Raw genomic sequence first — 24,428 nt, 5'->3', positions numbered from 1 at the left:
GCAATAGATTTAAAACTGCAAAATGATTCTTGTTTTCGTCTCTTTTCACTCGTCGTAATCTGCTCTGGCCACGCCTTTCTCTCGCTGACGTCGTTCTGTGGAAAAAAGCGTCTTGTCCCGGCTTATAATTTGCACTAAATGTACATATTTTTGCCTCTCACCGTGATTTTTTTGTACTTTTCCGGTCAAAAACTAGACGATTCCAACTTTGCGGGCGTCAGACTTCCACCAGCAGATCTCCAACTCACTGTGGCGAAAAGGAAGCAAAAACCTCACAAAAACCACAAACAACTCGACGACGACGACTTGAACAAAAAAACGTTTTTATTGCACTTCGTCCGGGGACAGAACGGGCGCCCGCGTTTTGTACGTGACTAGTTTTCTACGCTCAAGCGGCCGGGAAAACGACAACAGTTTTACACGCGGCGTTCAAACAACTCGCCGCCGATGCATGTTTCTGTTTTTCTGGTGTGTGCTCTTTTGTTTTTTGTTTTTTTTTAAATGAAACCCTGAAACGCAGTGATTCTCAACTCTTCCGATCGCGTAGTTTCGATTTTATATAATTTTTTCAGCCCACTTTTCTACAAAACCAAAGTCGATTTATTTTATTGTTGTTAATTTACCGCAATTTAACATTTAACCGCGACGTGTGACTTTTTCCGGGCGGGGTTCTGCTTCATTTATTCATTTACGGGAGTTTGTAACGCTAAAAGAAATGTCCAGACTGGAGGCAAAAGTGATGGAGAAATCTCAAAATATCACAAAATATGATAAATCAAGATAAAAGACACATTTCCTGTTGTATTTTACATTATTTGTTTATTTAATAGGAGATTATGGCAGACGCAAACCTGATTTTTAGGTTTTACTGGACAATTTTTCATTTTATCGCTAGATACGTCGCAAACTTTAACACAAATTATACTTTTTGTGAAGCTCAAATACAGTTTTGAAGCTAGAAAACAATATTTTCCCCATCTTTTGTAACGGAAAAGCAAACTAACTGACATTCCCACCTTAGAAATCCAAACGTTTTGCAATTTCTTTTGTCATAAAGTCTTAAAACCGTTCGATCCATGGGAAGTCCGTCGCTGTAAATACTCCTTTTAGCTTCCGTTCTCCAACATTTCAGCGTTTTTAAATCGCCGACGGAGACGTGCGCGGTTTTAGCTTAGCGTCGGCGCCGTCCGGTTGAGAATCAGTGCGTTTGGGGCGTTTGCGGAGCGGCCCGTGTACATTTCTTTGTCTTAATATAAACTAATATCGTCCCACAAAATGTTGAAGCCAAATAGACTTTACACAATCCCTGTTTTGATTCCTGCCTTATACAAAAACTAGCCATACATTCCTATATTGACGTGTTATTTGATAAATGTTTCGTCCGCTTTCGAGGGCAGTGGCTTTCACCTGGTGCGCGATTTTCCCGGAAACGTTCCCGCGCACGGTTGCATAACTGACTTTTCCGTTGGTTCGCAAAGAGTTTAAAATGTGGGGCAGCGGTCGTAGAAATGAACAATTCATGACGAAATAAAAATATATATTCTTTTAAATCATTCATCGGTGCGGGATTCTGCAGCGCTGCCCGTTGCTCGGACGCCATCGCCAGTTAAATCCTTAAATCGTTCATACAAAGGACTGCTGAAGTTTATAACGCGTTTTTTTTCATGATATTTATCTGTTCTCGAGTATGTTTCGTGTCTAAATATCTACTTAAAGTCCACATTATGACTTAGTTTAGTGGTGTAGAACCTGTGGTAAATATTTATCATAGTTTCACTTCCGTTAAGTTGCAGTTTGTGAAGAAATGTTGAAAAATCTGAGTTAAAAAATGACAGGAAGTCGAGCTGAATCCCTCTGTGATGTCATCAACGTGTGACAGTTTACACTGACACACTTTTTTCAGTCAGACAATTTAAACCATGGTTGGACTAAATAAAGGTGTTTTATGGTATTATTGTGTGTCAGATCAGAACTGTCGTGTCATTTGTGAGGAGTTTGACTTGTTTACAGTCTGGTCGCTAACTGTCCAAACAGGAAGTACGATTATAAAGTTTACAAAAAGGGTCAAACTGGGCACGAACGGGCAAAAATGTTTAGTAAAAGCTGAAATATGTTTGCATTCACTACTTTTTAAGTGAAATGCGGAGTCGAACCTGTCATATATATGTTAAAGTCAGTTAGCTTTTAGCTCAGACGCCAGTGTCACATGCCAACGATCGCCTGGAATAAAATACCAAAAGGTTTATGCACTCGGCCGTGACTTTTATCGAGTCTTTGAACTCATCTAAATGCGGTTGATTACTTGGTACCGGTTGAAACGTTCTTTTTTCATTCATAATTTGAGATTTTTGAGGGCTAATGCTAACGGCTAACGGCCAAGTGGCTTTTACCGGACTAGCCGCGCTCGCTAAGTGATCGATAGCATGAGCATGGAACGCCACGTCTACTCCGTTTAAAGCGGTCAAAAGTCCTCAAAATGGCGTCCGTGACAGGAAGCGTAAACCATAAACCGCTTTGGTTTCGTTCACCGGTCTGACTTTGTGTTTTAGTCACCGTTGGCGCGGAAGAGACGCCACATCTCTGCCACTCTGACTCAGGGCAGCATCGACGGCTTTAACTTTTCGAGTAATTTTAACGTTTTGTCACTGAACGCTTTGAAAATGAATTAAACTCTTTTGCTATATTAATATTAAGGTTACAGAACTATTGTTTTTGAACTCGCCAGTTGTCAACCACTGCCCTGGATGACATTAATGTTAAAAATGAAACAATAAATAACAAAGAAAAGAGAGTATATCCTGTACTGTAATAAACAATCCTCTTGGTATTTTAGATACTGTAAAAAATATTTTAATTGTACAAACGTATGAATGCTTCACACGTGTTTTGGGTGACAGTTCTGGGCGACTGGACAATAAGGATGGGGGGAAATGTAAATAAGATGTAATAGTTTTGGCATTTATGGAATAATGGTTGTTTTCAACGGTAACGCTTGGTTAGGATTAACAATGCACTTTTTGAAACGTCTATTTTACTACAATTATGAGGCACGAAGAGCTTCAGAACATTATGGAAATGAAATTATAGCAAACGTACACTGCACCCATGATTCAATGACTGTTTAAAGGTTTTCAGGTTCATTCACCCAAAGGTCCAGAGTTTCACTGTTTTTATTCTGATCGAGCAAAACGTCTGACCACCGCAAACTCAGCCCCAACTAAAGTCAAACTAACCCTGGACTAAACCAGGACTAAACCAGGACTAAACCAGGACTCAACCAGGACTAAACCAGGACTCAACCAGGACTCAACCAGGACTCAACCAGGTCTAAACCAGGACTAAACCAGGACTAAACCAGGACTAAACCAGGACTAAACCAGGACTCAACCAGGACTAAACCAGGTCTAAACCAGGACTAAACCAGGACTAAACCAGGACTAAACCAGGTCTAAACCAGGACTCAACCAGGACTCAACCAGGTCTAAACCAGGACTAAACCAGGACTAAACCAGGACTCAACCAGGACTAAACCAGGACTAAACCAGGTCTAAACCAGGACTAAACCAGGACGAAACCAGGTCGAAACCAGGTCGAAACCAGGTCGAAACCAGGACTAACCCTGGACTAAACCAGGACTAAACCAGGTCGAAACCAGGTCAAAACCAGGACTAAACCAGGTCTAAACCAGGACTAAACCAGAACTAACCCAGGACTAAACCAGGTCTAAACCAGGACTAAACCAGGACTAACCCAGGACTAAACCAGGTCTAACCCAGGTCCTTTAAATCAGGTCTAAACCAGGACTAAACCAGGTCTAAACCAGGTCCAACCCAGCCAACCCAGGACTAAACCAGGACTAAACTAGGTCTAAACCAGGTCCAAACCAGGACTAAACCAGGTCTAAACCAGGACTAACCCAGGTCCTTTAAATCAGGTCTAAACCAGGTCTAAACCAGTACTCAATCAGGACTAACCCAGGACTTCTTTTAAATAATTACTAACTACTGCTGCCTAAGAACAACCCACAGCAGCTTCAATAAACCAGGACTAAACCAGCACTAAACCAGGTCTAAGTCCGTACTAACCCAGGTCCAACCAAGACTAAACCACATCCAGACAGATCACTCCCCAAGAGCTGCACTAAACATGAAACCAGTTCAAGCCCAGCACTAAACCAGGTCCACGGCTGCGTTCACATTCACCACGTCAAACTTGAGACTAAACAAGGACTAGAACAGGACCAAACCAAGACCACAGCAGGACTAAAATGGGCTTAATTTAGGAACAAAAAACCTCCAATATTTCCAATATTTCTTTCAAAAACAGTTCATTTGTAGTTCTGTCAGTGGTCACAAAGTTTTGCTCGATGGAAGTAAAGATCCTGGACAGTTTTGTTGCAGACTGGCGCAAGTGTTTGAAAGATGTTTGGCTATTTTCTATGTTTCTTTTCAATTTGAAATGTTTTGTCTTCGTGGAAATCTGTAAAACATCTAAATTCAACATGTTGTTCACTGTCTGCCTCAGTCATCCTCAATGTTTGTTTGTCACTGAATTGAAAAAGCACTTAAAAATGCAAAAAGCTGAGCCACATCTGGAAGACCTTATTTTCGTGGTCACTCAGTAGAAAATCAGCGCTCTTCAACCGGTGGGTCGGGAACTAGATTTAAATTACATGTTTTTGGTACTTTTACCATTTTAAACCTGTAACTTTTTTTTTAAATTGCCAAGTGGAGTGTGAACGTTCTCTCCTTTTCCCCTTTGCTGTCCAAAAACATGCAAATAAACTATTGGTAGACCACGTTTTGTTCTGGTTCAGTCCAAGTTCAGTCCAAGTTTAGACCTGGTTTAGACCCAGATTTGTCCCAGTTTAAATATAAAGTTTAGTCCAGAATTAGGCCAATTTACTCAAGATTTAGGCCTGTTTTGGTCCAGATTTAGGCACTTTATATTCCAGATTTAGGCCAGTTTTGGTCCAAATTTAGGCTTGTTTTAGTCTAGATTTAGGCCTGTTTTGGTCTAGATTTAGGCCTGTTTTGGTCTAGATTTAGGCCTGTTTTAGTCTAGATTTAGGCCTGCTTTTGTCCAAATTTAGGCCTGTTTCATTCCAGATTTAGACCAGTTTTATTCCAGATTTAGGCCTGTTTTGGTCCAGATCTAGACCTGTTTTTATTCCAGATTTAGTCCTATTTTGGTCCAGATTTATGCCTGTTTTATTCCAGATTTAGACCTGTTTTGGTCCAGACTGTTTTACATTGGTGTACAGTTCTAGTTTAGCCTTCGCACAACCTTTCTAAAACAATCATTAAAACTGCAGAGAGTTTAGTCCCAGTAAGTGTGAACCCACCTTCAGATCTAGACCTGGTTTAGTCCTGGTTTAGTTGTTTAGCATAGTTTGGTCACGATTAGATTCCAGTTTGGACTCTGTTTCAATCAGTCAAACTGTATTTATAAATATGAAAAATACAGTCCATTAAAAACATTAACTACATGAAGCTGAATACAGATGGACCAGTTGAGAAATCATCATCAGGAGAGCTCGCTTTGGTCTTGTTCTAGTCCTGGTTTAATCCCGATCTGGTCCAGGTTTAGTTTAGTCCCAGTCTTGAGGTGGAGTGCGTCTTTCTACTTCCCTGTGAGCATCTTTCGACCCCGACCCACTGGTTGAGACCCACTGCAATAGAAAAACTGTATATTATTATGTTGTGCAAAATACTGTACTTGTAAATAATGGCATTTTGTATCCTCTGAACCTCTGCATTTACAACCGATTCATCAACAACCACAGCTGAAGACAATGCAACAAAGACATGCTCATTAATGCACTTTGCACTGGTTAAAACTACGGGACCTTTGTAAAAAAAAATCCTTTGGAGTCCAGTTTATGTCATATTTACTTATGTTAATAATAAATTACTTACTTTTTGTTATTTTTTTTTCTAAACTTAATAAAATTACCCAGAACAATTTCCGTGTCATACGTTTTTGCATCTTACTTTGAAAGGGGAGAAATCGACTTGCTGTGGTAATGAAAGTTTTGTGCAGTTTTCTGTGACTTTAAAACGCACACAAAAACACCTTTTAAAACAAAAACAGTGGCTTTATTCAATTAAAATAGCACAAAAAGAACACTCTAGCTCTGATTTTCATTAACAAAACACTTTATTCGTAAAGATTATTTTTCTGGACGCCTTCAGTCGCCACATTCCACCCTTTACTTGCTTAAAAATGTTAATAATTGTTGTTTACTGTACAATAAACTTTAAAGAGCACTTTGTAACTTTTCCGGAGGTGGGTGTGTCTCCTGTCACCTGTAATATTCCACATCAGGCCAATATCTTAAACAAAAACCCTCACTATTGCTACGGGGACAAGCAGGCGACACCCCCAGGCCATGATACAAGTCAGATCTGTGGAGTGGTCACTTCGCTCACAGTGAAAAAGTATGTGTTCCTTTTTCTCTGCGATAAAAACTCGATTGACTAAGATAAGATAAGATAATCCTTTAATATACACACAAGGGGAAATTTCGTTGTTACAACGCAGTAGAAACAGGAGGAAAGGACAGATTATAGGAAGTTTCAAAACACACTCTTAATTGAACTCTTATGAACAAAAACAAAAAAACTCTAATTAACAAAACTCCTCTCCTATCTTAATAGGGAATGGAGGGGGGGAATAAAATAAAAAAGATAAATAAAAATAAGATAATAAAATAATGATAATAGAATAAAATAAAGTAAAAATAGCTAGCACAAGACTAGGTAAATACTATTAGCAGGTAAGTAAACAGAATAAAAACAAAATAGAACACTCTTATTTACAGGTATTGCACATGGTTGATTCAGTATTGCACATGAATATGATGGTATTGCACATGGTTACATCAGTATTGCACATGTTCAGGACTAGCAGTGTTTGTTATAAAGTCTGACAGCAGCAGAAGGAAAGACCTGCGAAACCTTTCCTTCACACAGCGAGGGTGGATCAGTCACCTTAGCTGCTCTCCAGAGCGGACAGAGTGTCCTGCAGGGGGCGACACTCATGGTCCAGCATAGATGTGAATCTAGCCAGGACCCTTCTGTCCCCCACCTCCTGCACCGAGTCCAGAGCACAGCCCAGGACGGAGCTGGACTTCTATATGACTTTGTCCAGTCTCTTCCTCTCCCTCTCTGTGATGCTGCTGCTCCAGCAGGCCACACCGTACAGGAGGGCTGATGCCACCACAGAGTCGTAGAAGGTCTTCAGGAGTGGCCCTGTCACTCCAAAAGACCTGAGTCTCCTCAGGAGGTAGAGCCGACTCTGGCTCTTCCTGTACAGTGCGTCTGTGTTATGAGTCCAGTCCAGTTTGTGGTTCAGATGAACACCCAGGTACTTGTATGAGTCACTCTCTCAATGTCCCGTCCCTGGATGTTCACTGGTGAGGGGGCAGTGGGGTGGCGTCTGCGGAAATCCACCACCATCTCCTTGGTCTTGGTCCCCGCGTTGATGAGGAGGTGGTTCCGCTGACACCAGTCCACAAAGTCTGAGTTAGATATGTTTAATGGCCGTAAAGTTACACAGTGCACCTTTAGATTGACATGAATAAAATGTAGTGATATTTGATTTCCACAACTTAAACAGTATGGTGATGTTACCGGTTTATTTATTTTTTAACCCTTGCACAAGGCCTTCAGTGGCAGTTTGTAGTGCGTGTTTTGACAAGAAATGTGTTTATTTTCTGTTAAATATGAGAGATTTCTTGATAAAACCTGAAATAACGTTTTTTATTTACAATATACAACACAAAACTCTTGTACAAATGAAACAAATGTCATGGCAATATCATTACATGTCACGAGATATCAAATAGTAAAAACATAAAGACAAATCAGGCAAAAAGTAACAAGACAAAATCAAGGAGAAAGCTCATTTCAGTTTAAAGAAATGCACAATTTAGAATAACAAAAAGGAATGAGCAGATAAACTAAATTCTTCAACAATTTTACACTCTTTTCTTAGATAATTCACACAGGAAATACATTTTAAAAGCATATTACGTTCGTTTTTTACACTTTTGGTTTGAATATGAAGTATTCAAACCAAAAGAAGAATATTTTTTACAATGTTTACCGATTTAAACATTTTTATTCACTAAAACATTTTTTTTTTGTGGGTGTAAAATGTTGAGATTGTTTTATTAAAAATCTTGCCAGAAACTCTTTACGCCTTTGTCCAAATTAAAACAAACGTCCAAAGTCTGTGAGTTTTGAAACTAGGCCACTGAACTTTTCCACCGACTTCATCCGTCGCTTTCGACCAATCACGTGGCGCGGCGGGGCGATTGCGTAACACGTTCCGTCATCACGCTCCGCCCACTTCCTCTGGCGGAAGGGGAAAAAAAGAAAAAGAAAAAAAAGTCATCAGCGGTTTGTTTTTTTTTTCCTTTTTTTTTTTTTTTTTTTAGCCGACGTCCTTTAGCCGTTAGCTTCGGTTCTTTGGAAACTTTCACACCGCAGTTTTTTCACGCACAACTCCAACGCCGCGAGCCAGAGCTGTCGCGAGGCCCGGGGGAAAGGTAAACGACACCGAGCTCGCGCTTTCGTGTGCGCCGTGACGCGGATAATGGCGCCCGCGCTCTCCCCGGGGCTCGGCCCGTCGCGTCTTACGACAGCGGGAAGGTGTAGCTCCGCTTTAATGGTCGCCGCGTATCATCGCTGACGTGTATTGACGCGGTAACTTGCGTGCCGGTGACAGAGTTGCCCGTTTCTTCCCCCCGTCGCGCCCGGGTTCGCGCTCCCGTCCCGCAAACGCGCCAAAAGCAACAAGTGTTTTCGGACTCGTAGCGCAGTTTGCGAGTGGCGTTTGTTTGTGAAAGAAACGCGGGGTTTGGCACGCGTGAAACATCCGCTCCCTCCACGAAAAGGCGCGCGCGGGGGCGAAGCGTCGTGAATGTCGGTGTGTTTTTTCGGTGTCCGCGGGTCGGGGCGTGTGCGCGGAAACAACGCGTTTTTCCCGCAGCTTTTCGACACGTTTGGTGACTAAAAAGTTGGGCCTAGTTTGCGGTTAACGCGCGTCGAAGAGGAAGTCCACGAACTGTCGTCACGCGCGTTACGCCAAATGTGGTTTATTCTAGTTTAAATGTGTTTCCTCGACGCTTTAAAACGTCTAAATAAACGTGCTTTTGTATTTGTACTTTTGAACTACTGCAGCGCCAATAAAAAAGAAAAGAAAAGTGTGTTCCAAAGCGTTTCATGTGTCACCTTTAGACCGGAAGTGGGTCTCTGGTTCTTTGACCTCTTCAAATATCCCACTGATGTATTTGTTTTAGTGACAATGGAAGAAGCTCCGCCTGGCGCCAAAGGCACGTCTCGCGCGGCGCAGCAGGTAAACGCGCGCGCAAACCAAGCCGCGTGTGGCGCCGTGGAACAGGCCCGTTTTTTTTTTAATGCGCAAATAGACCGTTTCGTGGTGACGTCAGCATCCGGGACAACAACTCCGTAGTAACCGCTGACGGACACACACACACCGCGCCAGAGCTTACATCGGTTTATCACGAAGTATGCCGAAATCCTGCGTATGCGAGCGGTTACTACGGAGTTGTTGACAGTCCCTGTCTGTTGAGTCCCGAATGATGTCGTCACCCGAAATGGCGTATGTCCAGCTTTCATGTGCATTCGCTCTGCCTTCCGCTGCTACACGTGTTTATTAGCGTGACGGATCGCATCATCTCTTGTCTCCGCAGAGTTCCGTCTCTTCTGAGCTCGAACGCAGTCTTTCTCTGTCATCGTGTTCGTACCGTACACTGAAGGAACTCGCTAAACACACGCCGGCGTATCAAGCGCACGTGCAGGTGTGCAGTAGGACGCAGGGAATGATTGACGTGTGGGAGAACTACTCGGCTGTCCACGCCACCAGGAAATGAGACTCAGATTGACCGCCAAAAATCCTCTTATCGTTCCTTTAAACTTGCGATAATACGTGACGCTGACAGGCCGTGTTACTGGTCAGATCTGTGGAGAGCTGCGGGCGACTAAAAACGTGTAACTTTACAGTATTTCAACCATTTGACCCAAACTGCACTTGGAAGACGACTATTTATACGGAAAAGTAGAAGAAACATGTATTTATATGAAAACAATTAATGCTAATGTGACAATTAACTCTCAAATCTTCATGTAAATCGTGTTCTTAACTTATTAAATACGTAAAATCTGGATGTGTGTTTTTGAATCCGTTAAAACTCGTCCGTCACGCTTTTATTTATTTATTTAGCTTTAGAACGACTTTTTTCAAACGCCCGAGCACAGCCAATCAGAGCGCTGCGTTCGGGGTCGAGAAAAGATAAAATACAATAAAATACACGGTTGTTTTTCGTCGTTTTTCTGTGCGACATCAAAACACTGGTTCTGCTGTTGTCCCGTAAACACTTAAGCTAAATAAAACAATCTGTCATTTAATATATCCGTTTAATAAAGACGCCACCGACCGATTAATCGACCTTTTTGAAAATAAATAACGATCGTCAAAATCGATGGGAACCACTTGTTTTTGGATTCATCAAACGGTTTCTTCTTTGTTTGACGTCGTTGAACTTTCATCTACTTCGTGTCGTCTGTATTTTAAGGGTGACGTGGTAAAAGTAAAAGTTGACTCAGCGTTGATTTAAAAATAAATAATGTAAATGTGCCAAATATGTTCTGATAAATACGTTCTCAGTTGTGAAGCGCGATTATTTGCGTCCTAATCACCATGACGACTGGAGACGTTTGTCAAACTGAAGGATTTGGAGGCAGATCGTGTTTTGGGATTTAAGTTTTAAAAGCCAAAGCGAGACGCATTTCTGATTTATAATATTAATAACTCTTAATGTGGCGTTCTTTATAACGAGCTCTACTTCCTTCTGTATTTAGATTGATTCGTTTTGCCATATTTCCCTTGATTGGAGCAATAAAAAGCCGCCACAGCTTTATTATCAATCTTCTATTTACAAAAACAGTCATTTCTGAAATAAAACACTTGCAGGTTTAGGCTTTTAGGAACATTTTTTAAAAGTTCTGCACCAAGAACTATAAAACATATGTTCCTGTGACAATAGTTTGTTCAGATGGTAATTGGGCCCCATCAGGGCGTCGGCTCCTCTGCTCCTGCAGCATGCGCCCATCGCCCAGTCACATTGTTTTTCAACATTTTGATTCGATTTCTATTTTGGCGTCTCAAAAAAGCCAATCAGACCATGTCATATGTTTACACCGTAGTGATGACTCTAAAATGATCTCTAAAATGTGAAACCTTTTACACTTTTACGATCTCTTAAAGCCCGATCAAGCGTAAATTTGGGGAATATCTTCAGGAGCGTTACAGTCTCTGTGTGTCGTCTGTTTTGTTTTATTGTGACAAAGCTCTGATGATACACAGACAAGTAGAAAGTGTCAGTGTCGTGGCTTTAATTGTAATTCTAGATCGCGGCGTCGTAGTAACTGTGCAGCTCTAGAGGGCGATGTTTCGGCATCTGTCGTGTGATTTGTGTGATTTTTTTTGCGCTAACGCAGGCGCTCGCTCTGGCCTCGTCGTGCGGTGTAACGCTTTGGCTTGTGCTGAGTGTTCTCTGGCTGCAGAGGTCTCACTTCCTGCTTGTGTTTCCGCAGATGTCATTGGGCGGTTCTCCTGTCACTGTCGTACAGCTGCCCGGGGGCCAGTTACAGGTTCAGGGGGTGATTCAGTCGGCGCAGTCCTCGGTCATTCAGTCTCCACAGGGGCACACTCCACAGGTCAGACCCCGCACTGGACAAACGCCGGGCTTTTATTGTGAAATGTCAGCGCCGAATGTGTTTGTTTGTTCCTTCACGAGATCCTTTCTTTCTCAGCCGTGCACAGGTTTGTTCAAGAGGCCTAGCTTTAAATCTCACATCATAATCGTATCGAATTAAATACATGCTCGAGTTATAATACGCTTCATCATTTATATTGATTTCAACAAATTACATGTTTTGTTTTGCTCACATTTAAAAAAAAATGCCCTAACACTAACTATTCGTTCATGTTGTTCCTGCTGAGGCAAACATCGAGCCGTCTCCTGTAAACCGAGCAGACGTTTGTTGGTTTGATGTGGTTCGTGCAGCGCTGCGTTTGCCACAGATCCTCGTATTGTTTCATAATCCGGTGTTTTGTTTGTCCAGCCTCAGGGCTCAGACTCTGACGACTCTCAGGACTCTTCAGACAGTGGAAGCACAACCCACAGGACCAGGGAGATTCTGGCCAGGCGCCCGTCGTACAGGTAAAACGCTGCTAAACACCTGCCACTAAGCGCGCCGCTAAACACACGCCGCGCCGCTAAACACACGCCGCGCAGCTGAACACTGCTAAACACACGCCCCGCAGCTAAACACCCGCCGCTATAGAAGCGCGCCGCTAAACACCTACACACGGCGCTGACTAAACACACGGCGCTAACTAAACCACGCGGACGACACAGATTTTACAGCTTTTTTGTGCTTTTTTTTGTCCATTTCCAGAAAGATCTTTAATGAGCTGTCGTCCGAGCCGGGGGCAGAGAACAGCCCTGTATCCAGCGGCATCACCGGCGTCGCCGTCTCGTCCACGCCCATCTACCAGACCAGCAGTGGACAATACAGTACGTCCTGTCTGAAGCTCTTCTGACGTCCAGAAACCCACGGCAACAGTTTCAGCTCTGCCAGTTCTTTTAATATTGTGTATACACATGTAAAAATGACACGCCCCTAAACACGTCATTTGAGCCCATGTGCCAGAAGTGCACTGTAAAATGAAACGCGTCATTTGAGCCCATCCAGAGTAAAGCAGTGTAGCCTTTTTATCTGGTGTATCCTTGACATTCTCGACGCTTCACTCGACCCTCACTGTTTCTATGGTGACCTTCAGTATTTGTCATGTCTTCTGCAACATTAAACACAAAATAAACTGCTGTTTTCACACGTCTCTCTGTGCGCCCGCAGTCACTATCGGCGCTAATGGCACGATCCAGCTGGCGTCTCCGGGCTCCGAGGGCCTCCAGGGTGTTCAGGCTCTGACCATGCCCAGCGCGGGAGGGGCTCAGTCGGGCACCACCATCCTGCAGTACGCCCAGACCCCGGACGGGCAGCAGATACTCGTGCCCAGTAACCAGGTGGTGGTGCAAGGTCAGCTCGTGTTACGTTTGTGTTTGTGTGAGAAGGTTAAATTAGACCTTTAGGTTTTATGTAATCTTAGAACCAGCTGGACAATAAAAAGTTAATTTTTTATATTATTTTAACGGAACACAATTGACTACTTGGTCAATGTCATCAAATATTGTTCTTGTTTGGTTATTTTTTTCTCTCTAGCGCCACAGTCATTCGAAGTCCTTTACAAAACTAAAAAGTTTACGTTTAAAAGATGTTAAAAAATGACATTACAGGTTAAGAAAAATATTTTAATTTTATTTATCATCATCATAATAATTAAATAAGAAAATGGTTTTAATTACAGTTGGTAGATATAAAAATGGATAATATAATAATATAAAAATTAGAATATCAAGTTTATCTATTTAATATGATCAAAAACAGACTAAATCTGTTAGGGAGTTTACGCTACATTTTAAATGTATAGTCCGTTCACGTTTTGTGCGACACTTTAACCTTAAACAAGACATTTGCAGACTCATTTGGACACATTCCTGATCATTATCGTTTTCCATTTATGACTGTAGCGAGTTGTGTCGAGCCAAACGTCACAGGATCTTGTGAACACACATTGAACAGAATCAAACACACTGAACGGAATCAAACGCGCTCTGAACGGAATCAAACGCGCCCCGAACACAATCAAACGCGCCCCGAACACAATCAAACGCGCCCCGAACACAATCAAACGCACCCCGAACACAATCAAACGCACCCCGAACACAATCAAACGCACCCCGAACACAATCAAACGCACCCCGAACTCAATCAAACGCACCCCGAACACAATCAAACGCGCCCCGAACACAATCAAACGCACCCCGAACACAATCAAACGCACCCCGAACACAATCAAACGCACCCCGAACACAATCAAACGCACCCCGAACACACCCCGAACACAATCAAACGCACCCCGAACACACCCCGAACTCAATCAAACGCACCCCGAACACAATCACACGCACCCCGAACACAATCAAACACACCCCGAACACAATCAAACGCACCCCGAACACAATCAAACGCACCCCGAACACACCCCGAACACAATCAAACGCACCCCGAACACACCCCGAACTCAATCAAACGCACCCCGAACACAATCACACGCACCCCGAACACAATCAAACGCACCCCGAACACAATCAAACGCACCCCGAACACAATCAAACGCACCCCGAACACAATCAAACGCACCCCGAACACAATCACACGCACCCCGAACACAATCAAACGCACCCCGAACACAATCAAACGCACCCCGAACACAATCAAACGCACCCCGAACACACCCCGAACACAATCAAACGCACCCCGAACACAATCAAACGCACCCCGAACTCAATCAAACGCACCCCGAACTCAATCACACGCACCCCGAACTCAATCAAACGCACCCCGAACTCAATCACACGCACCCCGAACTCAATCACACGCACCCCGAACTCAATCACACGCACCCCGAACTCAATCACACGCACCCCGAACACAATCACACGCACCCCGAACACAATCACACGCACCCCGAACACAATCACACGCACCCCGAACACAATCAAACGCACCCCGAACACAATCAAACGCACCCCGAACACAATCAAACGCACCCCGAACACAATCAAACGCACCCCGAACACAATCAAACGCACCCCGAACACAATCAAACGCACCCCGATATCTTTCCAAACTGTAGTAGCTCCGTTTGAATCTCGCGCATTTTGTGGGTTCAGGCGCCGGCGGCGAGATGCAGACGTACCAGATCCGGACCGCGCAGTCCTCCAACGCTCTGCAGCAGACGGTCGTCATGACGTCCGGGGGACACACCAAGAGCGACGACCCCACGATGAAGCGGGAGATCAGGCTCGCCAAGAACAGGTTCGGACCTTTACTCTGTTCGACGTGCACTTCTAGAAGGTGTTCCGGGTGTTTGGCCTCGCCCGGTTAAGGTGCGCGTCTTAGTTCAGGCAGTCTGAGAAAAGGGCCACGCTCTGTTCCGCGTTGCACCAAACAAAGGTGAAATAATCAAACCAATTTTGGGATGAATTTAAAAAAAAGGTTAAAATGTGTTTTATTTTGAAATGGAGAATCTGTTGAACAATCATAGACTAATGTTCGTTCTGGCCCTTCCATAACGAGCCCACGACAAACGTCACTCTTCTCATCGGATCAAACACTATCACCATATATGGACTGGCCCCTCCCACTCCAGCGGCCCAAGTCCCGCCTCTTTACACCAGCTTTGAGGTGAAGGAGCCGACGCCCAACCTGGAACCACCCTTAAAATATCATTAAAATCATTCAAATATCACGATGAACGAAAACCAAATGAACCATAAAAACATACACGACACAAAGAGCAGAACGAAACACATCTTTATTTGGTATATTTGACTCATAAAAGGTACAGCTGATTAAAGTCGTCGCTGGACTTGGACGCCGCCGCGCTTCAGGGCTCAGGTCGGCGTGATCCTCTGTGTCCTTCACGCGTCTTTAAACTGCAGAGGCTCTTGATCCGGCGCCCAAAACCTTCACTTCAGTTTATCATGATCTCGAATCGATGCAATCCCACTTTTGTCCAGGGTTAAGAGTCAAACGGCTGAAACTATTCCCCTCAGATTGAAAATGGCGCTCATATTTGGACATTATTTGGTGTCAAAGTTTATGCAGAATCTAGATAAAGAAACAGCTTTTTAGACTCTAAACATGAATTCAACAAAATAAAGTCGCTCTCTTATAGTTTTCTTTGTCAAATTTGTCAAAAAATAATAATAATTTGACATTAGATGAGTTTTGGCCCAGTGTTTGCTGGGTAATTTCCTACCGTGATGTCATCAATTACAAACAGGAAGTGGAATTGCAAACCTAAAATATGTGCTATTCTGGGATGACATTTTTATCACTTTCAGCAAAATTCTAAATGTATTTTTCTGAACTGCATTTTAGTTCAGCGAGTCATCCGACCTGTAGGGGGCGCTTTAAACCTATGGATCTGGCCACTAAACGTAAAGGGCTCATTCTGCTTTCTGATTGGATAACACAACCATAATGATCAGAATCTATATTTGATTTGAAATTGAAACGCCGCAGGTTAATAATTAAATAACCCACATTTGATTTAGCGCAATTCATTAACTGTTAGCATCAGCCACAATGGCGTAAACGGCAGGATTAGTGAGCTCGTTTAGGTTAGTTTGTTTCTTCATACATTTATTGTCTTAATGGATCGCGCATAACTTGTAAACATTGTTACAAATAACCTGAAAACAATATAAAATTTTGTCATCACGAGCGAGCGGTTTTACGAGATTGTTTTTCCTCTCGCAGGGAAGCGGCTCGGGAATGTCGACGGAAGAAAAAGGAATACGTGAAATGTTTGGAGAACCGCGTGGCCGTTCTGGAAAACCAAAACAAGACGCTCATAGAGGAACTGAAAACTCTAAAGGACCTGTACTGCGTGAAAACGGGATAGCGGCCGGGTCAGAGGCGGGCGAAGGGTCAGAGGCGGGTCAAGGGCCGGGCGAAGGGTCAGAGGCGGGTCAAGGGCCGGGCGAAGGGTCAGAGGCGGCGCCGGCGGCCTCGGGCAGAGTTTGTGGGAACATTAATTTCAGGGTGAGATTTTTCCAGTTTTATACTCGTGTAACGTGATGCAGTCAGTTACTCTCGACTGAAAACACGCGCGTGGAACCAGTTCAAAAGGACTTCACGGACTCAAAAACACGGATCAAAATGTCCAAAAAAGAATAAACGCGCTCTAATTTTCAGCAATAGTACACTTATTTGTTTATCTTTTCTCCGTCTAGAAGCCTTGGGTCACACGTTTACACCTTTATTTGGGTCAATGATGCGTTTAAAAGTCTCAAAGTGCAATAGAAATAATAGTTTGACTTTTCTGAGCACTGAAAAGGTGAGAAATGTGTCTAAAGAACAAGCGATCTGGTTAAATGAGTTATTTATATTTTACAAGGAAAAAACATTCCATATTCTCCTGAGAGTGATTTGTCACTGGAGACTAAATGTCACAGATTTTCATTCATTAAAACACGTTCTCCGTCTAAAGGTTTCAGTCGCTCTGTATTTACAATGAAATAAAATGTGTCATTTTAAATCGACCAAAAAAAATCGCTGAAGTTGACGACTTAAGTGATCTTCAGTTACATTTTTGATTACTAGTCTAAACTAGGGCTAAACCAGGGCTAAACCACAGCTAAATTGGGTCTGAATTGGGACTAAACCAGGACTAAACCAGGACTAAACCAGGTCTAAATTAGGTGTACACTAGGACTAAACTGTGACTAAACTGGTTCTATACCGGGACTATACCAGGACTAAACTAGATGTAAACCAGGACTAAACCAGGTCTAAATTAGGTGTACACTAGGACTAAACTGTGACTAAATTGGGTCTATACCGGGACTATACCAGGGCTACACAACTGCTTTACTTCTGACTCTGGACGAACCCAAAAGAAACTAAAACGTGGACTAAACAGACTCTAAAGCGCTGCAGACCGAAAAGTTCCGCAGTGCACTTTTTTAAAAACCATAAAACAGCATTTCAAACGGCCGATCTCTCTTTGAACTGGTTTCGCACCCGTTGTCGTTTCCACCTGCTGTTTTTTTAAAAATCGCTATAACATTTATAGTCGTGTACATTTTAATACTGGGAAGTTTGAAACCGTGAGCTTAACTCTCACCTTCTAAATGTGTCCCTTTCTTTTTACTTTTGTGTTTTTTAAAAATTGCTTATACATAGATTGTTTTCGGTTTTTTTGGTTCTTTTTTTTTTTGGTTCTTTTAACCTCTGCAGACGTTCGACCGCACGGATTACGTCGTGCGTTTTTCAGTTTTCACTTTGCGTTTCGTTTCCCGGGCGACTGCATTCCGGATGTCATTCCTCAGTTCCGTGCGGCCAACGCCAAACGGCCACGAAACGACTTCCGATGTCGTTTTTCGCCAGTTACTTCGACAATCAGGGAAAAGCACATTGTCCAGGTAATATTTATTGGGTGAAAAAAAGAAAAAGGAAAAAAAGAACAAGCCGTTTTTGAAATTCATGATTGTGTAACAAAATAAATCTATTTTCACTTTATTTGTGTTTCATGTTTTTTTGCACGTTACACTATAAACTTACCGTGAGAATGACAGTGGTTCAGTGTAAGCTTGAAACTAATTAAATATACAAACAGAAAATACACTTTTGTTGAACCTTTGTCAATATTTTAAATCTACATTTTGCCATTTTCAAATTGCAAATGCAGGGATTTATTTAAAACGCCCCCTACAGGTCCGACAATGCTTTGAACTAAAATGTAGTGAATATAAATTTATTTTGAATTTTGCAAATTTTTTTAAAATAAAATATTGATCTAAAAAATATAGAATAAAAAAAAATGTACTAAAAAATGAATAAAAAGAACAACGCATTTTTTAGGTTTGTAATTGATGACGTCACACTAGGAAATTACCCAGCAACCACCGGGACAAAACTCATCTAATGGCATAATTTTTTTATTTGACAAACAAAAATATATGAGAGCGACTTTATTTTGTCGAATTAATGTTTATAGAGTTAAAAAAAGTTGCATTAACTTGTCCCTGGTGTGATGTCACTTCCTGTAATTTTCTCGACTGTACAACAGGTATAAATACACCAAATAAAGTCAAAATTAGAACATTGTAAGAATTCAGCTCTTCTGCGTTTTGAGAAAAAAATAAAATAAACTTAAGAATTGAATGTAATGTATAAATTATATGCCATTCCTATAACTTTATTTTTTTCATTTTTAAAAATGTCATAAGATAAAACACATGACGGACATGGAACATCTGAGAGCAAAATGAGTAATAACGATAAAGGGAGTGTCTACAGAGCCGCGGCGCGCGGGCGAAACTGCCAGGCTATTTTGTGCCGCGGCTCCTGAAACTGCTGCGCTATTTGACCGCACCGGATTAGACCGGGCCGGGTTAAGGTTAGGGTTAAGGTTAGGATTAAGGTTAGGCTTAGGGTTAGCCATGGGGCTGTTTGACCGCGCCGCGGCTCCTGAAACTGCTGCGCTATTTGACCGCGCCGCAGCTCTGTAGCCACGGCCAACGATAAAATAGAATTACAAAAAGGCCCTTTCAACAAAAGAAACACAATCATGAAAAAGATGAATGAAATAAAAGTCCCACTGGGTCTACAGTCGCTCAAATGAGTTCATATTCAAATTATTTTCAAATTAGTTTTTCCGTTTGATGTTGGTCACAATGTCAGTCCAGTCTTTGTTGGTCGGCCATGTTTGTGTCGGTCATTTCTTTATGTTGGCCTTTTTTTCCTGCCGCCAAAAGTACTTTCCAAGAGTGCGTTCCAAAAGTGTCCATCCCTTGTGTCCGTGGCAGGAGTTCTGAGGCCCAAATACAGAGTCGTAAAGTTGAGAGGGACGGCAATGTCAAAAACGGTTAATTTCAGTCCAATCGTTCTGAGCAACAGGACGGTCCCAGAACACGTGGACTGTCCCGGAACACGTGGATTGTCCCGGAACACGTGGACTGTCCCGGAACACGTGGAGGGTCCCGGAACACGTGGAGGGTTCCGGAACACCTGGACTGTCCCGGAACATGTGGACTGTCCCTGAACACATGGAGGGTCCCTGAACACGTGGAGGGTCCCTGAACACGTGGACTGTCCAGGAACACGTGGACGGTCCCGGAACACGTGGACTGTCCCGGAACACGTGGACTGTCCCGGAACAGGTGGAGGGTCCCGGAACACGTGGAGGGTCCCGGAACACCTGGACTGTCCCGGAACACCTGGACTGTCCCGGAACACGTGGACTGTCCCGGAACACGTGGACTGTCCCGGAACAGGTGGATGGTCCCGGAACAGGTGGAGGGTCCCGGAACACGTGGACTGTCCAGGAACACGTGGACGGTCCCGGAACACGTGGACTGTCCCGGAACACGTGGACTGTCCCGGAACAGGTGGATGGTCCCGGAACAGGTGGAGGGTCCCGGAACACGTGGAGGGTCTCGGAACACGTGGAGGGTCCCTGAACACGTGGAGGGTCCCGGAACACGTGGAGGGTCCCTGAACACGTGGAGGGTCCCTGAACACGTGGAGGGTCCCTGAACACGTGGAGGGTCCCGGAACGGTCACATGTTGCGCAGTCGCCGCTGCCGGTCGCTCTTCCCCGCCGACCCGTTCATCATTTGACGCAGTGTCCCATGACGTGCGGCCGGATCACGGCGGACACTTTGGGGGCGTTGACGTGTCGGAGGTGGAGCTGAGAGAAACCCGCCTCCTCCAGGTCTCTCCACGTGGCCCGGGTCAAAGTGCACCCCTCGCCCAGACGCGACCACAGCGGGTCCAACACCAGCTGCAGAACACGCAACCAGGACGAGGTCGAGGAGGCCACGTGCTCCAGGAAGAAGAAGGCTCCGCCCTGAAAGAGACCCACACCAAACATGGTATTTCACTATTTTTTACATTCAAAATGATCAGACAGGATTTATTAACGAACAACAAACACAAGATAACTTAAGAGGATCTTCACACATAATGAACCTTCTACAAAGACAAAGCTAAACTTAGCTGGCCTTATTTATTTAAAGTGCTAAACAAATTTACAGGTGATATTTAATAACACAAAATATTGGGGCTCTTAAAGGTTGAATGGACGATTTTTTTTTTGCCCAAATCTGAGTCTTATTTCCTGGTGGCGTGGACTGCCGATTAGTCCTGCCACGTATCAATCATAAAACGCACCTACCGCTCACCTGCAGCGTGCGGCTCGTCCCCCGAGAGCAGCACGGTTCCGCGTGCCTAAGCGCATTGATCTATCATAATATAGTTCCCTCAGTGTACGGGACAAAATTAAGACGGAGAAAGACAGTTCGAGCTAACGCAGAAGAGACTGAAATCTATGGGAGACGATGATGCGATGCGCTCCGTCGCGCTAATAAACAAACGCATGTGTGTGTTGTATCAGTCCACACGGGGGCGTGGCATGCGCACTTCCACCTGAGTTCTCAAATCGCCGAAAAACCGTCCATTGCGCCTTTAACGATTGTCAAACATCAAGAATCAAAATGAATGGTCACGTGACGGATTCTGACTTTGGAAAGAGGGGCGAGGCAGGGTTGTACTTGGTCCCCCCTGTTGTTCGCTTTGTACTTGGAACCATTGGGCAGTGAGTTCCACAGTTGGAAATTAAGCCTTTTTTGAGGGCGTGTTACGCAGAGTAAGGAATATTTTTTAAAAATTGGATTTGTATAAATTTTCAATGTCTCTAGATACAAAAAGTCTTGTTTTGAGCTCGATCGGCCAAAAAATCTAGGACAAGTACAGTTTTGAAAAAAGAAAGTCAAGTTGTTCAAATGTCAAAAGTAAATGTGTGTAAGAGTACTGCATGTGTGTAAGAGTACTACATGTGTGTAAGAGTACTACATGTGTTTAAGAGTACTACATGTGTGTAAGAGTACTGCATGTGTGTAAGAGTACTGCATGTGTGTAAGAGTACTACATGTGTGTAAGAGTACTACATGTGTGTAAGAGTACTGCATGTGTGTAAGAGTACTAAATGTGTGTAAGAGTACTACATGTGTGTAAGAGTACTAAATGTGTGTAAGAGTACTGCATGTGTGTAAGAGTACTACATGTGTGTAAGAGTACTACATGTGTGTAAGAGTACTGCATGTGTGTAAGAGTACTGCATGTGTGTAAGAGTACTGCATGTGTGTAAGAGTACTGCATGTGTGTAAGAGTACTGCATGTGTGTAAGAGTACTAAATGTGTGTAAGAGTACTAAATGTGTGTAAGAGTACTACATGTGTGTAAGAGTACTAAATGTGTGTAAGAGTACTACATGTGTGTAAGAGTACTGCATGTGTGTAAGAGTACTACATGTGTGTAAGAGTACTACATGTGTGTAAGAGTACTGCATGTGTGTAAGAGTACTGCATGTGTGTAAGAGTACTACATGTGTGTAAGAGTACTACATGTGTGTAAGAGTACTAAATGTGTGTAAGAGTACTAAATGTGTGTAAGAGTACTAAATGTGTGTAAGAGTACTGCATGTGTGTAAGAGTACTACATGTGTGTAAGAGTACTGCATGTGTGTAAGAGTACTACATGTGTGTAAGAGTACTGCATGTGTGTAAGAGTACTACATGTGTGTAAGAGTACTACATGTAAGAGTACTACATGTGTGTAAGAGTACTAAATGTGTGTAAGAGTACTAAATGTGTGTAAGAGTACTGCATGTGTGTAAGAGTACTGCATGTGTGTAAGAGTACTGCATGTGTGTAAGAGTACTACATGTGTGTAAGAGTACTGCATGTGTGTAAGAGTACTACATGTGTGTAAGAGTACTACATGTGTGTAAGAGTACTGCATGTGTGTAAGAGTACTGCATGTGTGTAAGAGTACTACATGTGTGTAAGAGTACTGCATGTGTGTAAGAGTACTGCATGTGTGTAAGAGTACTACATGTGTGTAAGAGTACTACATGTGTGTAAGAGTACTAAATGTGTGTAAGAGTACTAAATGTATGTAAGAGTACTGCATGTGTGTAAGAGTACTACATGTGTGTAAGAGTACTGCATGTGTGTAAGAGTACTACATGTGTGTAAGAGTACTACATGTGTGTAAGAGTACTGCATGTGTGTAAGAGTACTACATGTGTGTAAGAGTACTGCATGTGTGTAAGAGTACAAAATGTGTGTAACTACATGTGTGTAAGAGTACTACATGTGTGTAAGAGTACTGCATGTGTGTAAGAGTACTGCATGTGTGTAAGAGTACTGCATGTGTGTAAGAGTACTGTGTTTAAGTACTCATTTGTTCTCACAGACTTGAGCACGCGGCGCACTTCCTGCAGCACTTTGCGCACGTCCCGCACGGAGCACAGCACGAGCGTGCACACCACCACGTCCACGGACCCGTCCTCCACGTGCTCCAGCCCCTCCCCGGACGCCACCACGAAGCCCTCGTAGCTCAGGTGCGGGTTCCGCTTCATGTTGCGGCGCAGATACGCGTCGAAGTGCGCGTTGGGGTCGCTGCAGGTGACCGTGCAGCCGTGCGGATAGTACTGGAAGTTTGCACCGCTCCCGCAGCCGACCTCCAGCAGCCGCAGCGTCCCGTCTGCGCCCGCGAACCGGGGCAAAGACAGGAACAGCTCCCGCTTCAGCTCGTGCATCTTCTCGTTGTAGATGAACGCGCTGTTGTAGGAAAGAAAGGCAAAAAGTCTCCGGCTTATTCCGCTCAGTCCCGTGTGTGTCTCCATCATTCAAGACGGAAATGAGGAGGAAAAGAGGAAATGAGGAGGAAAAGAGGAAATGAGGAGGAAGAGAGGAAATGAGGAGGAAAAGAGGAGGAAGAGAGGAAATGAGGAGGAAAAGAGGAGGAAGAGAGGAAATGAGGAGGAAGAGAGGAAATGAGGAGGAAAAGAGGAGGAAGAGAGGAAATGAGGAGGAAGAGAGGAGGAAGTGAGGACCAAGAGACAAGGAAATGAGGAAAAGAGAAGGAAGAGAGGAGGAAATGAGGAGGAAGAGATGAAAAAAGAAGAGGAAATGAGGAGGAAGAGATGAAAAAAGAAGAGGAAATGAGGAGGAAGAAAAGAGGAGGACGAGACGAAGAAAAGAGGAAAAAATGAGGAAGAGATGAAGAAAAGAGGAGGAAGAAACGAGGAAAAGAGGAGGAAGAGATGAGGAAATGAGGAGGAAGAGACAAGGAAATGAGAAGGAAGAGACGAGGAAATGAGGAGGAAACGAGCAGGAAGCGACGAGGAAATGAGAAAGAGAGCAGAAAGACAGGAGGAGGAAAGAGAGAGTCGGTCCGGTCCGGGATAAAGCTGTTGTCCTGGACACTGGATTGTAGCGGCTCAAAAGATTACTTATAGAGTTTGTAATTGGCTGATCCAATTGGACGTGGCTCATTTTCCTGCAGATGGCGGTCTTTCACTGCAAAGTAATCTTCTGCGCAGTATCAAAGGAGGACACCATTTAAAACAGTCTTCTTCGTTCTAAATGTTCACACCAAAACCAGATCAAAGTCTGATTTCTGGCGTTATCGGATTATTACTCAAAATAGGAGTACAAAGTAGTAGTTGAAGACATTAAAGTAAGTAGTAGTAGTATTTGAGGGAACTATGACTCAAATAAGATGAATCGTTGGAGTAACTGTGCAGGTTTAATGCACAAACCAAAACTCTGATCGTAATCCGATTAGTGGAGTGCGTCTGACCTGAGTAATCGGATTTCTTTCTCATTGTTCACAGGCGAGCAGGTTGTG

The 24,428-nt window shown here is 43.5% G+C and overlaps 2 protein-coding genes and 1 long non-coding RNA gene across 3 annotated transcripts; 2 read left to right on the top strand and 1 right to left on the bottom strand.

Annotated features, from left to right (window-relative positions):
- The first annotated feature begins 523 nt into the window (after window positions 1-523).
- LOC140365225 (uncharacterized) lies at window positions 524-5,964 on the top strand. Its single transcript, XR_011927818.1, has 2 exons — window positions 524-5,607; window positions 5,638-5,964. It is a non-coding gene; the product is annotated as an uncharacterized lncRNA (long non-coding RNA).
- A 2,485-nt stretch (window positions 5,965-8,449) lies between these two features.
- On the top strand, window positions 8,450-18,221 carry atf1 (activating transcription factor 1). The gene is made up of 7 exons (XM_072451512.1): window positions 8,450-8,554; window positions 11,625-11,747; window positions 12,156-12,253; window positions 12,492-12,610; window positions 12,951-13,133; window positions 14,891-15,035; window positions 16,485-18,221. The coding sequence occupies exons 2-7, from the start codon at window positions 11,625-11,627 to the stop codon at window positions 16,627-16,629; spliced, it is 813 nt and encodes a 270-aa protein (XP_072307613.1). The 5' UTR covers window positions 8,450-8,554; the 3' UTR covers window positions 16,630-18,221.
- Window positions 18,222-20,343: 2,122 nt separating this feature from the next.
- Window positions 20,344-23,447, bottom strand: LOC140366120 (thiol S-methyltransferase TMT1A-like). The gene is made up of 2 exons (XM_072452792.1): window positions 22,987-23,447; window positions 20,344-20,580 (listed from the first exon to the last, which is right to left on the bottom strand). The coding sequence occupies exons 1-2, from the start codon at window positions 23,422-23,424 to the stop codon at window positions 20,344-20,346; spliced, it is 675 nt and encodes a 224-aa protein (XP_072308893.1). The 5' UTR covers window positions 23,425-23,447.
- Between the last annotated feature and the right edge of the window lie 981 nt (window positions 23,448-24,428).

This window comes from Eucyclogobius newberryi, unplaced genomic scaffold (genome assembly GCF_026437365.1).
Source record: "Eucyclogobius newberryi isolate DKJ021-1_F unplaced genomic scaffold, fEucNew1.0.hap1 SCAF_19, whole genome shotgun sequence".
Taxonomy (NCBI): Eukaryota; Metazoa; Chordata; class Actinopteri; order Gobiiformes; family Gobiidae; genus Eucyclogobius; species Eucyclogobius newberryi.
The sequence above is the reverse complement of the archived record's forward strand: the minus strand, read 5'-3'. Positions and strand labels throughout refer to the sequence as shown.

Excerpts from the sequence above, each read along its gene's own strand:
- atf1 (XM_072451512.1), top strand. The coding sequence starts at position 11,625 with ATGTCATTGGGCGGTTCTCCTGTCACTGTCGTACAGCTGCCCGGGGGC. Across the intron at positions 11,748-12,155 it reads CACAGGGGCACACTCCACAG|CCTCAGGGCTCAGACTCTGA; the intron begins GTCAGACCCCGC and ends TTGTTTGTCCAG. Across the intron at positions 13,134-14,890 it reads TAACCAGGTGGTGGTGCAAG|GCGCCGGCGGCGAGATGCAG; the intron begins GTCAGCTCGTGT and ends TTGTGGGTTCAG.
- LOC140366120 (XM_072452792.1), bottom strand. The coding sequence starts at position 23,424 with ATGATGGAGACACACACGGGACTGAGCGGAATAAGCCGGAGACTTTTT. Across the intron at positions 20,581-22,986 it reads TGCGCCGCGTGCTCAAGTCT|GGCGGAGCCTTCTTCTTCCT; the intron begins GTGAGAACAAAT and ends GGTCTCTTTCAG.